Source organism: Hyperoodon ampullatus (genome assembly GCF_949752795.1).
Source record: "Hyperoodon ampullatus genome assembly, chromosome: 8".
Taxonomy (NCBI): Eukaryota; Metazoa; Chordata; class Mammalia; order Artiodactyla; family Ziphiidae; genus Hyperoodon; species Hyperoodon ampullatus.
This window is the reverse complement of record NC_136921.1, coordinates 34,584,551-34,598,796: the sequence shown is the minus strand read 5'-3', so window position 1 is coordinate 34,598,796 and position 14,246 is coordinate 34,584,551. Positions and strand designations below refer to the sequence as shown.

At 44.6% G+C, this 14,246-nt stretch overlaps 1 protein-coding gene across 1 annotated transcript in view; it reads left to right on the top strand.

The window, feature by feature from the left end:
- Positions 1 to 14,246, top strand: part of KIAA2012 — a gene marked incomplete at both ends in the record, with an annotated part of 121,225 nt that overhangs the window by 35,826 nt on the left and 71,153 nt on the right. Inside the window, 2 exon segments of the mRNA XM_079709605.1 lie at positions 70 to 180; positions 11,573 to 11,641. Coding sequence (XP_079565731.1) covers positions 70 to 180; positions 11,573 to 11,641 — 180 coding nt within the window.

Here is a 14,246-nt window from a genome sequence, read left to right as displayed (position 1 = left end):
ACGGTCCAGGTTCAGCCTCCCCCTCCTGCACTGGTGCTAACACTGCCCATGCTTGTGCTTATTTTCAAGAAAAATCCAGAGACCCCACACTGGGGCACTTCTTGCTGGGCCCAAATGGAGAAAACATCTGCCTGTCCCTCCCAAGGCCTACGCAAACCGAGGAACTTCTGTCAGGTGAAGGTAAGATGATACATCCCAGGTCAGCCTCGCTTTCCTGGGGGAAGATTTTACCTGCAGCTTCCAAAACTCCCCAGCAAGAGAGACATCATTAAAAACAGACGCAAGTCAGCCAATTTCTCCCCTCTCGCTGAACACAGGGATGCTTCTGTAGCTCAGATACAATAACCCAATGTCTGCATAACAAGTTTGCTCTTGCTAGAGCATCTGGAGATGGAATGGCTTGGAGGAGGCCTAATGTGCCGTGCTGATGCCTTGATGAGGATGATAAAGCCCTCTTGGTATTTGCCCAAACTAAACACTGCCTTTTCTCTTCTTTCCAACCACCCTCCAGAGGTGGAGGTGGCTAATTGGTAATCCAATCAGTTATCCTTGTTATGTGTATTGGTTCCTTGCTGCGAATCATCTGGCTCCTGACAGATATCAAGGCAGTTTCCAAAAACCCTTCTGGCATGTTCACTTTTCGGAAAAGGGATGCTGGCTCTGGGCAATAACCATCTTGCAAAGGAAAAAAAAAAAAATGAAGTCAGAGGGTGATGAGTGTCAACCACCCAGGAACCATCACGATGTGTATGCATGAGTCGTACAGCCAGCCAGCAGGCCTCTTAATGAGGGAGATTAAAATCTGCACTCGTTTGGTGGGTGATGTCATGACTGCCTCAACAAAAAGAGCATGGAATCAGAGCCAGGAGATTTGAGTAGCCCTGGCTTGTCCTCTATGTTGTCAGATGACTTTGGGTCAACCCTTCCTTGTGTCCAAGGTTCCTCCTCTCATTCGAAATAAGGGGATCGACTCCACCACCAGCAGCTATTGACTATTGTTGCATTTTATGTGTTGTGTCTGTTGCTGTGGAAGTAGCCACTTAGTACATGGATTTCCAGAAACCAGAATTCATTCGGTTCCAAATCCAGCATTAAAGAACTTCCATCACCACTTGGGCTGTCCCATGATATGAGTATAAAAATAACTTGGTTCTGAACTGGCGGAAGCAGGAGTGAGACAGGTGGAGGCCACTGTCACTGTGACACAACTGGTACAACAGCTGGAACGCAAACACGATTCTGTTCACCTGCTGCACATTTGTCCACTCTCTTCCAAGAGAAATAGCTCCCCTTTGGGCAAAGCAAAAGCCAGAAGCAGAAAAGGAAATATTTAAGTTACACGTTTAAGTTTGTTGTCATCTCGTCAAGTATCATGTTTCGGTCATTTCGGCATCCTCAGCACTTAGCACAGTCCCTGACGCAAACAGAGCGGGATCACAATAAATGTTCATTGAAAATCTTTCAATAATTTCCACACAAAAGAAAGAAAGAGAGAAATGAAATTTATGCTGAATAAATGGAGACTTGCCTGCCATCTTGTCTTAGTCCCATGAACAATGTATTTAATCCTGCTTGCCTCTCAAACCTAAAGGCATTCACTGTGAGCTTGTTGAATAAATGAACAAATGAATCATCCGTCCTCCATATACAGCTGGTGGACCTCCAGCCTCGACGGTGATTGCATAGGGCTCTGGGAGGCAGGCAGAACCTTAACCCACATCTCCCTACAAGCGCCCAGAGAACAGGCCCAGCTTTCTCAGAGTCTCTGTTAATGGGAAAGCCCTGTTTTGTTTTGCTCTGGGAAGCAGGATACTGAAAAACATTTTCAACTCCTGCAAAGGATTTGCTCCACCCACACCAAATTCTTTGCAGCTGTTTGTTCAAATGCATCTTGATCACCATCCCCACCCTACTCTTCCCGTCTCATCTCCCACTATATTCAGGCCCACCCTTTTCTCATCTGTCTGATGGCCCAAACATTCAGTCTTCCTTCTCTTATCTCCCAGCCTTTGCCCAAGTTGCCCTCAAATATTTAGAATCATTTTAAGTTCCAGGGAAAGGTTCATCTATTCTGGGATATTTTCCTCAATAAATCCACTTCATCTCACTGAACTGCTACGATGTAGCTTTCACCCATTTCTCTCTCTCAATCCCACTTTTGTGATTACTGTATTTATATGCATCCGTTTGTTGTTTAGCTCCCAAATATATTAGAAGAGTCCTAGAGATCCTCTTATCTTTATCATATGTCCAAGAAATGCGTGGACAGAATACCCCAGATGCCATAAAGGAAAGTTTGGGGGGGATCATAGTTCTTTTTTAATTTAAAAAAATCTTGGGTTAAAGTGGAAATATGATCTGTCTGATCATTCTGAGACTTTCAGACTCTGCCAACATCTACTTGGAAATAAATTCTTAAGCAATTAGATCATGATATCTTGCTTTCAGATAGCATAGAAGAATGAGTATAAACCTTCAGAAGAAAAAAAAAAAAGATGTGAAGACTTGAGCTGGAATTCGACCCTCTTGGTCACGTTGGGATATTGCAACACTTAGAAAATTCAAAGGCTTAAGAAAGGAAAATTTAACTTGGAAGGATACGAGTCAAAACATTGGAACATTGGAGTTGCTTATCCTTGATTCAAATCCTTCATCTATTCTCCTAGTCACAGTGGCAGCAATAGAAGTTTTCTTTCAGAAGTTCTTTTATTCAGAAGTTCTTTATTGCAAGAAGCTCAAGAATGTCTGCGCCAGTGGTTCGGTTTGGGACTCCAGGTCCCATGCAAATTTAAATTCTTCATCTCTTTCACAGTTTCCAGTTGACACCTGCTCTTGTCCTAAAAGGATTTTTACCCCCAAAACTTGCCTTGTTTTTTGGTCATTTAATTAGCAACCTTCTCTCTTGCAACTCTTTCTTGGTATGGTGGTTTTAAAATATGTCTACAAATTCTTTGACACTTGTTCTTTCAAAAGGGGGAGCCCTTGGGGCTTCCCTGGTGGCACAGTGGTTGAGAGTCCGCCTGCCGATGCAGGGGACACGGGTTCATGCCCCGGTCCGGGAGGATCCCACATGCCACGGAGCGGCTGGGCCCGTGAGCCATGGCCGCTGAGCCTGTGCGTCCAGAGCCTGTGCTCCGCAACGGGAGAGGCCACAACAGTGAGAGGCCCGCGTACCGCAAAAAAAAAAGGGGGGAGCCCAATTCTCCTCCCCTTGAGTGTGCGCTGGACATAGTGGCTCACTTCTGATAAATATAGAATATGACAGAAGTGACAGTGTGTGACTTCTGAGATGGTCCAACCCCAGGGAAATCTCCAGATGACTGCATCCCTGATTGGTATTGTGACTGCAGCCTCACAAGAGACTGCACCGGAATCACAGGCCTAAGCCCCTCCCAGATTCCCATAGAAACTATGTGAGATATAGTAAGGTTTATTGCTTTAAGTCACTAGATTTGGGCATAATTTGTTTTCATAATAGATAATATACTGGTGTCATTTCCTGAGGGTCTACAATTTGGTAAACAGAAAAATGAAGGGTCCAAGAATATTCCAGCTGGTCTCAAAACACTGATCATTTGGGGGCAAACATATGCTAAGTGGTTGACGTTCTCTGTGTTCTCCCCATTTGTCATTTGTGATAATGTTGGTTGTGGGGACTCATGGGTAAAAGGATCCTTCCATGTTGGTGGGATATTTGACAAAGTATGATTTCCCTTGAGTAGCCTTTCTCTTAGCAGCTTTTGCTTTAGTGAAGATGCCTAGAGATTTAAAAGTGAAGAAGCCTGGGGCTTCCCTGGTGGCACAGTGATCAAGAATCCACCTGCCAATACAGGGGACAGGGGTTCGAGCCCTGGTCCGGGAAGATCCCACGTGCCATGGAGCAACTAAGCCCGTGAGCCACAACTACTGAGCCCATGTGCCACAACTACTGAAGCCCACACGCCTAGAGCCCATGCTCCCAACAAGAGAAGCCACCGCAATGAGAAGCATGTGCACCGCAACGAAGAGTAGCCCCTGCTCGCCGCAACTAGAGAATGCCCGCGTGCAGCAACAAAGACTCAACGCAGCCAAAAATAAAATAAAATAAATTAATTTTAAAAAAAAGTGAAGAAGTCCATTAGATGAGACAGCGTGAGGAAGAAGAAAGAACTTTGGACTAAATATCCAAAGTCTTGGGTTTTATTCTCAGCTCTACCACCCTGATTTCTGTGATCATTGGCAAATAAATCTACTGCTTTGGAGCTCAGCTTCTCCATATGGAGAAAGAGGAACTGGGATTAGATCCAATCCTCCCAGTGTATATCCCATAGAACTCCAAGTTCTCAGAAGGTTACCAGGCATTCTGTTAAAAAAAAAAAAAAAGTTCTGAGGCCAAATAAGTTGGAAACCAGTAGGCTAAAGCAAAGCAGAATCCTTACTGCAGGAGCCTCTACTGTGTTAATATGGATTATGGTTCCTCAAGATGAGGATATGCAATGTTTCCCAAACTTATTTGACCACTGAATTCTTTCTTGTTTTTAGTAAAGCATCATGTGCATCTAACTAGTTTTTGGAACACACTTTGGAAAATACTAAACAGTATTTCTAAGGTTCTTTCCAGCTGTAATGCTGCATGTTACTAAATAACCCCCTTTCCCAAGGAGACTCTCTCCGTAGAGCAGTTCTGTTGTCCAAGTCCTGAAGCAGGATCTCAGTCATTCAATAATTCATGACTGTTCTTGCTTTCATTTTCCAAACATCAGTTCTGAATCACTGAGTCCACAATCCCTCCACCTCCAGGTAAAAAGAAGTAGAGGAAGGTAGGAGGAAGCCTGGGTGGCAATAAGGCCCTTTTGCCCAATCAGTGTTTGTTGATAATCCATAAGCAATCATGTTGGTGGATTTACCAGTTCTCAGATGTTGAAATAAAGAAAAACATGGCTGGATACGGTCGCTTGGTACCCAGCATTTCCTTCCAGTGCCCTCCTGTACTGCAAAGGCTGGAAGGCTAAAGACCACATTTCCCAGATAACCTTTGCAGTTAGGGGGTGGGATGCAGATGCGGTTCTGCCAAATAGATGCACTTGCATGAGATCTGAAGGGCAGAAGTGAGGCAGAGGCACTTTGGCTGCTTACACTGGCAAGCGAGCTCGTGAAGACTGTCAAGAGGCAGCTGCTGCAGCAACTTCGTAAGCACCAAGTGCTCTATAGTAGCTCCATTTCTTCTTAAAAACCCTTGGTGGTTTCTGTTCTCCCCTGAGTCCTGACCCATATACTCTCCTCCCCTTGCAGAAGTTATGGGGGATTCCCATGAGGCTCGGCATGGGGCTAATTTGGGTCTGTCACATGGACCACGGGGCAGGGAAGCTGTGTTTGTCAGGACTTCAGAGGGAAGCGGGGTTCTTTCTCTCACGGCAGCGAACCCAGCACCGCATCAGCAGCCCACACTGGAAGGTGTTCTGATGGCCACCTGCAGAGAACCACTAAAAACCACTGGGGAGTCTTCTTTCCTTTGACAGAAGCCTCTCATGATTCCTATAAGTACAGACTCCCCTCCCTCGTATTTGGCTGAAAATGTGATATTATTGCCACTTTATGCCTTCCAAAGAAGAAAAATGTCAAAAAGAATAGTTCTCTTTGAATCTGCTGAAAATTCTTTTTTTAAAGAAAAAAGTCAACATGAAGTGTTGAAGAATATTTAATTCCTCTTTATTTTTTGCATATGTACTTATACTGTTTCTTACAGAGCCTGTAAAGCTGTAAATTCTACCTCCCTCGCATTTTTTCTGTTTCAGAGAACCTTAGAGTTGAGATGGAATGTAGGCATCACCTTCATCAGCATTTAAGCAGGGGAAGCATTTTATCAAACAGACTTTCTGAGGACACCTATAGATAAAATGGATAAAAGCAGAGCTGCCTGGTTAAAGTAGGGATGGTCTGTGTCCCCCAACAACTTCTTCAGAGCCCAGCTAATTCTTTCCCTCCTGAAATGATTCCCGGCTGTGGGGTCTATGCAGAGTCACTAGAACTATGAGACCACAGTTTGAAAACTCTCATTTTATGGATAAGAAAACTGAGGCCCAGAGAGGTACGGTGACTTGCTCAAAGTCACACAGCTTCTATGCGGCAAATCTAAGGCTCAAACCCAGATCATCCTGCACCTACTTAGGCCAAAGCTCTTCTCACTAGAATTTACTGCCTCTAGGCCCTCTTGTCCAGGTTTCTAGGCTTCAAGGACTAGCTGCAGTCCCACCTTCATTGTACCACCTCACCTGACCACCTCAGCCCACACTGATTGCTACTATCTTAGGTCAGCAGTAATTCTTACTACCTGGGTCTCTCACCAGGCACTCCCTACTTCCGCTATCTTTTTTACTCTTTTTCTTCATCCTCCTCCAAGATAGATCCCCCTCCTCTACTTCTGAATATCCCAGAGAACATCATAGGTACTGGCAGAACGTTGCCCATAAATATTGATTGAAACTGTCAGTAGCAAAGACTTACTTGTTCCCCAATATCCATTTTTCCATTACTCCTGTTATTAGCAGAATCCCCTACCCTGGAGTTTAGTTGAACACAAGGCTACTTGGCTAGAAATTATATTTCCCAGCCTTCCTTGCAGCCAGGTATGGTCATATAACTGATGTGGCTGATGAAATGTGAACAGAAGTAACTTGTACGACTGACTTCCAGGTCATTTCCTTAAAAGGAAATCACTGGGGACTTCCTTGGTGGCGCAGTGGATAAGAATCCGCCTGCCCATGCAGGGGACACAGGTTCGATCCATGGTCCGGGAAGACCCCGCATGCCGCGGAGCAACTAAGCCCGGGAAGATCCCACATGCCACAACTACTGAGCCTGCGTGCCAGGCTCTGCAACAAGAGAAGCCACCACAATGAGAAGCCCGTGCACCACAACGAAGAGTAGCCCCCGCTCGCCACAACTAGAGAAAGCCTGCGTGCAGCAACAAAGACCCAACGCAGCCAAAAAAAAAAAATTTTTTTTTAATTTTAAAAAGAGGAAACCATTGCCTTCTTCCTTTCCCCTTGGACTTGGTTGTAGTGGTGAAGTAGCTTCAACCACGTGGAAGAGGGCAATACTCTAGGGGATGATGAAGCCATAAGATATAAGGGAGCACAGTGCCCAGATACCTTCAGGGAGCAGAACTACCCTGGGCTACCCCCCTCCCTCTAGACTCTTACCTGAAACAGAAATACGTGTTTATCTTTCTGAGTCTCTTTGTTACAGCATATAATGCAACTATATATTCTTTCTTAATCTGGACAAAGCAAACCTAACAGATTTTTCTGATGAGCATGTTTTTGAATCCTCCATTGTGCTCCATTCTATCACACGTGCATTTTTCATGTTAAACTGCAATTACTTAAACTCTTCCCCTATCCTTCTAAATTAATTTTCCAAAGTTGGAGTGTAGTCTTTTCCCCCTTAGGCTATGCATTAATTGAGGCTTTCTTTTCACCATACTTTGTGATGTCTAGTGTACAGTATTTCTACTTCCCACATCTTTGCTCTGCACAGTCACCTTGCCCTTCCTCCTACCACCTAAGAAGGAAAGATGGTCAGACTAACAGGTGAGGTCTACAAGGTGTCTGTGTGTTCTGTGTAACTTCAGAGTTAGATTGAAATTATCAGGCACAGATTTAGTCTTGTCATTTTGTTTACACATTGGGGAAAAAGAATTCAGTTTATTAAACGTTTCGTGTAACTGCACCCAAGTTTTGCCAAGCTGGGAACTTGGACCTTTTCTGTGTAGGGACATTTTAATTCTAGTTTTCATAACCTGGAGATCAGACTGTTGCTTTGGCATGATGTACATAGTGTCTCGTGACTAGAGTTTGCTTTGTTTTATAGTATCTGTACTCGTATTTTTCAAGAGCTATTTTGTAAACAGATGATGTACTTCTCCCTTGAAAACACAATAAAAAGAAAAAAGCACCAACAGAAAAAAAATGCATCTATAATAATACCTCCCATCCTAGATGGCATTGCTTTGTGACAACCAAACCAGATCATACTTGCAGTATATAATAAAGTATTAAGTAAAATTCCAATATAAAATATCATTGGACCTAAAAGAGAGAAGACCCATAATATTGTGTCCGACTCTTTTGATCAAATGGGCAGAATGCCTACCATGTTCAAGGGAAAGAGAAGGATGTTGATATCAAGAGCAAACATGCTCAGGCACGTATGTCATCTCATTCTATCATCCAATCATCCTTTGAAGGGAGTATTTTCATTCACATACCACAGGTGAGGAAACTGAAACACAGGAGGTTAACCCCCTTGTGCACATTGATCACACCTGGTGAGCAGCTGAGCTTATTCATTCCCAGGCCCGTCTATCCCAGATACTGTGCTCTTTTCTTCCCGCTTCCCAGGGCTCAACCCCGGGCCCTGTGGCTGCTGCCCCCAAGAACCTCACAGCCCCTGTGAGAAAAAATTCACAAGCAACTGACTCTTCTGCAAGGCAGAATGAGATGAGTGCTGTAACACAAGTCTCAACAACACGATGCAGGGGCCTCCAAGGAAGGAGCGATGAATTCTAACCTGGGGGAAGAGGACGGATTTTTGCAGAGGAATCTCTATTTGTACTGACTTTAAAGAAACTGGTAGGGAATTCCCTGGTGGTCCAGTGGTTAGGACTTGGTGCTTTCACTGCTGGGGCCTGGGTTCGATCCCTGGTTGGGGAACTAAGATCCCAAAAGCCTCGAGGCACAGCCAAAATTTTTTTTTAAACAAATATAAACAAAATTCTATTTTTTAAAAAAAGAGGGACTTTCCTGGTCCCCATCCAGGACCACCCCATCCTGGTGGTCCAGTGGGTAAGACTCCGTGTTCCCAATGCAGGGGGCCTGGGTTCGATCCCTGGTTGGGGAACTAGATCCCGCATGCATGGTGCAACTAAGAAATCTCATGCTGCAACTAAAAGATCCCACATGCCGCAACTAAGACCTGGTGCAGCCAAAAGTAAAAAAACAAAAAAAAGAAGGAAACTGGTAGAAGTGGATAAACAGAGAAGAGAGAAAGACATGACCAGCTGAGGGACCAGCATGAACAAAGGCAAAGAGATAAGAAAGCAGAGTCCATGCGGGAAATGATGAGTAGCCTGTAAGAATGCCCTGTGGAGGGGCTTCATGGGGGGAGATGGGGCTGAAAGGCAGGCCAGGACCATGCCAGGGAAGGCCTTGTATGCCAGGATAGAGCTGAAATGCCGCTTTTTAGGCAACAAGAAATCACAGGTGCTTGAGGAAGGATGTCATGCAACCCGCCCTGTGTGCCAGGAATAGGCAAGAGAAAAGGCCGAGTGCTCAGGCTACTGTAGAATCATCCAGACAGCAGCTGACCAGGGCCTGGATGGAAGGCAGTGGGCAGACGTAGGAGACGCAGCAAAGGGATAATCCCCAGGGCCGCCGACTGGATGTGGGGAGCCCACCCAGCACTCTGAGCAACCAGTGACAAACCTGTTTATAGTGTCTCTTTACAAAATTGGCTACAATTCTCATCTCCAATTTTCTACTCAAACTACCATTTTTCTGTTTTCACTTTCAGCTAAGAGGATGACTTTCGGGGTGTCTTGTGTACAATAATTAAGATAAAACAACAGTCAAGGCCTTGGAGCCCGAGTCACCCCACGGCGGCACACAAAGGACCACAGCCCTCTCCCATGTGGCACTCAGCTCCAGTACCTCCTTTTATTTAAAGTCAAACTCCCACCGACACACATAAAAAATAAATTCCAGTGCTGAGCGCCTCTCAGCTTGTCATGCACTGTGGCTGTTTTCAGGCTCATGTGCTCTTGGGGAAGTGGCTGAGCTTCCCAGCAGTATTTACCCACAACTGTGGTAAATAATACGAGTTCTAAGGAAAACCCTGATAGCAAATTCCTTGGGAGCTGTGAGTAAGGACGAGGCAAAGCAGTAAGCAGTGATGGAGAGTGTTTGTATAACCCTCCTGCATCCTCTCACCCTGACACACACTGAGCTTTCTCTTTCATGATTGTTTTAGCCTCTTTTTCCCTTCCAACCGCCGACCACTCAATTCTTTGAGGGAAAATTAACATTCATTATGCAATTTCTCTCTCTCTTTTTAATCCAGAGTGTCTGTCTCCAAGGTCCCTACTCAATAATTAATGTTTGTTCTCCTTTCCCATTCTCCAGAGCATCTATTCTTGAACTGTAAGGTCAACAGTTAACACTAATTATGGCTTTTTCTCTCTCCAGTGTTGGTTCTCAGAATCCCAAGTTGCCCTGCTCAGCCTAAGTTACGTGTGTGCACGTGGCTGCTTGCGTGCACATCCGAAGGTGGGAAGGCACCAAGAAGCAGGCTTCTCCAAGCCCCCCACTTTAGGGAATCAGTAACACCAAACATTCTTTTTTGGCAATGTCTCTAGTATATGTATTATCAGTAATGAGACGATGAAGCATAAATATATACACATACATACATACATGTATTTGGAAATGAGCTGGGGGGGTAGTTAGATCTCAAAATCTTTTTCAGATATATTTGATTCCCTCTGACCTTTTTCCTCCCTATTTCTATCTCCTTGATCTCTCATACCTCTGTCTCTCTGACATACACATGCAAACACACACACACACACACCAAATTTCTCATTAAAAGCCATTCCTCCATTTCAGATTCACTCAGCTGATCTCCTTGCTATCTATGACCTCTCCCCTAACTACCTTTCTCTGGTCTGTCATCCTAATTCTCCTCAGCCATTAAAACAGCATTATTGGGCTTCCCTGGTGGCGCAGTGGTTGAGAGTCCGCCTGCCGATGCAGAGACACGGGTTCGTGCCCCGGTCTTGGAAGATCCCGCGTGCCGCGGAGCGGCTGGGCCTGTGAGCCATGGCCGCTGAGCCTGCGCGTCCGGAGCCTGTGCTCCGCAACGGAAGAGGCCACAACAGTGAGAGGCCCGCGTACCGCAAAAAAAAAAAAAAAAAAAAAAAAAGAGCATTATTTTAACTAGTGTTCCTTTTGACGGGCAAGGACAGCTAGGAGAATGATTCTCATCCAAAGTGACTCTAAGAGATTGCAAAAAAAATTCATCAGGGCTGTGCAAAAGCCTATCTTTCTGGCTAGAATCAGATGGGCTAGAATCCCTTCTGTCTCCCTGGTCCAACCCTTGAATTTGCGCTACAGCTGGAAGCAGGGGCTCCTCACGTTTGTCTGTCACCACCCCCATCGCTGCACGCACTGGGGTCCCGCAGCACAGCTGCTGTTCCAATCTGGACATCTCCTCAGAGCGGGTGTCAGGCATTAACTCTTTCATGCTCTTGTTCTGTCAAAAGTTCTCCTCTCAGAACTTAAGCATCACAGTACCTGCAGGGTTTCACCCTTAAACATCTTATAATAAATAAAAATATTATTTTCTTCAATGTTTTTAAAATCCTAGATCAATCTTCCCTGCATGATAGCATCTAAGTGTTTTCAAAACTATCTAATTCATTATGAGGCTTAGGCATCAAGCCATCCACTTTGTTTTCCCCTGTCTTGGGGTAAGGAAAATAGCTCTTTTTCAAGACTTTTCCACACTCTCAGGTAAAACCCTTATTGTTTTTCAGCCTGTGAATCTGTCAGTTCAAATACCAGCCATGGAGAGGAGGAGTCTAGTATTCAACATCTTCTGAAAGGTAAGATTCTCCCCGGGCTTTCCCGGTGGCGCAGTGGTTGGGAGTCCGCGTGCCGATGCAGGGGATGCGGGTTCGTGCCCCGGTACGGGAAGATCCCACATGCCGCGGAGCGGCTGGGCCCGTGAGCCATGGCCGCTGAGCCTGCGCATACGGAGCCTGTGCTCCGCAACGGGAGAGGCCACAACAGTGGGAGGCCCGCGTACCGCAAAAAAAAAAAAAAAAAAAGATTCTCCCCAACAGAGTCACCTCTACTTCTCCTCTATGTTATTTGACTCACATACATATTATTTCATACCCAGACCTCCAGAAACACACAATTTCTCCCCAAATATACTAATAAGTAGGAAAGAAGATTCATTTCTTGGAGAGCCTGAGAAATGGAGTATCCTCAAGAGTTACTCATGGGCAGCCCTGTGTGCTGTGGTCTGAGAGAGAAGAAAAGTCGACCCAAATGCCTGTGCTGAGCTGGCCCCGGAAGGAGAACTTGCAGAGGTGTCCTGTGGGTTTCGCAGATCATACGGTGCATAACTCACATTGTAATGAAGTGGGCATTGCCTCCCAGAGTTGTGTACAGTTCAAACTGCCCATCCACAAACTAGAAAGCTATCGGGAAAAGACTCTCGGGCTTGTATTCTAAATGGAAGACTGAGGCCAGTTCTGCCTCGTCCAAGCTTCCTTTGCTATTTCATTGCCCCCGTGGAGAAATAAGCAAAAGCTGAGAGTGTAGCTCATCCTCCACCCACTGCCACTGCTGCTTCTGCTTCAAACCAGGGGTAAAGGACGAATTATGCAAAGACTTTCTCTCACTCCTAAAAATAGTCTTTGATTAATAGAGAAATGTGTGTGGTCTTCCTCACTGCTTATTTTGGGGCAGGCAATGATGAATCCTGCATGAGAGACCGGCTATAGCAACAGGAAACAAGGTCATAGATCGAGGGCTGGAGCCAGAGCTGGGTGGAGGGCACTGGTTTTGCTACAGACTGCAAAACTAGAAGGAGAAAGGGCACCACCAAATGCTTGCCAATCTCAGAATCTGTAAGCAGAGGAATACTTGGGAGCCCAGCATTCTGCGTTACCCCTCTCATCATTCCCCTTGGGTGGACATCCTGACCGTGGTGCGAAGTTTCAGGGTCCGTTCTGTTCATTCTCACTTGTTGGCTGGAACTGGGCCAGAGCAGCTCTTAATAGGGGCCCACCAGCAAAGGATATGACGATGATGATGAAGATGGTAACTATCACTGCTAGCTATCTTTATGCCAAACACTGTGCTGAGTGTTTTACATTCATTAATTCACTTCATCCTCACTGCAGTGATATGAGGTAAATTCTATTATTATTCTCACTTTTCATCTAGGACAGTGTGGCTCAGAGAGGTTAAGGAACTAGCCCAAGGTCACACAACTAAGTGGTGAAGCTGGGATTTGAACTGTAGAAACCTATATTTTTACCACTATGCATGGTGACATCAATCTAAACAGGGACGTTTCCCAGACTCACAGATACGGAGAACAGACCTGTGATTGCCAAGGGATGGCGGGGTTGGGGGTGGAGGATTGGGAGTTTGGGATTAGCAGATACAAACTATTATATACAGGATGGATAAACAACAAGGTCCTACTGTATAGCACAGGGAACTATATTCGATATCCTGTGATAAACCATAATGGAAAAGAATATGAAAAAGAATATATATATATATATATATATATATATATATATATATATATATATATATATAACCGAATCACTTTCCTGTACAGCAGAAATTAACACAACGTTGTAAATCAACTATACTTCAATAAAATTAAAAAATAATAAAATAAACAAGCACATTTCCATCTGACAATATGTGAGACTTTAGGAAGTTCCTGATTTCATAATGACTCATACTCATAAATGACTTCTGTTGCACATCCTTTTTTCCCTCCAATTCCCCTTACTTAGCCTCAGACACCCTTTTGTGGGTAACACTGAAAATGATTTGCAACTTTTAGAGATATGGGGAGAAGCTGAAACCCAGTAGAAACAGTTTGGAAGAACCAAACTCCTAAGACAGATTATCAAGCCAGATAGGCCTGTTTACAGGGTAGCTCTCCAGACCAAAAATATCCTTCCTAATATGGCTGAAAATGTTACAGTTTCACTTCATTCTCCTATTAAAGTCTCACTAATAATAGATTCACTTTGAATTCTGAAGTAGTCTCTTAAAAAGCTGATACTTCTGAGAAGCTAACAATCATTCACACTTCAGTAAAAATGTATTGAATCAGATGGCTGTCCTCTTGCAACCTAGCTGAAAACAGCTGCTCTGAGGGACTAAAAATTCTGATGGGATGGGAACAGAGGTGGATAATTTGGGAGTAAGTAGAGTCTTAAGGGTGGAAACATACCTGCCTGTTGGGGTACCCTGGAGGGCTTGTATGAACAGAAGAATATTAGCTATATGGAAAAAGAGGCACACAGAGAAAAGAACATAAAGGGAAATGGTAAAGTGACAAAGACAAACTTGAGCTATTTCAGAATTGCCCCATGGCAAGCTTTATATCCAGGAAAGGGAGAGAAAACTTTTATTCCTTGTCTTCTCTACTCCTAGTAACTAAATGGC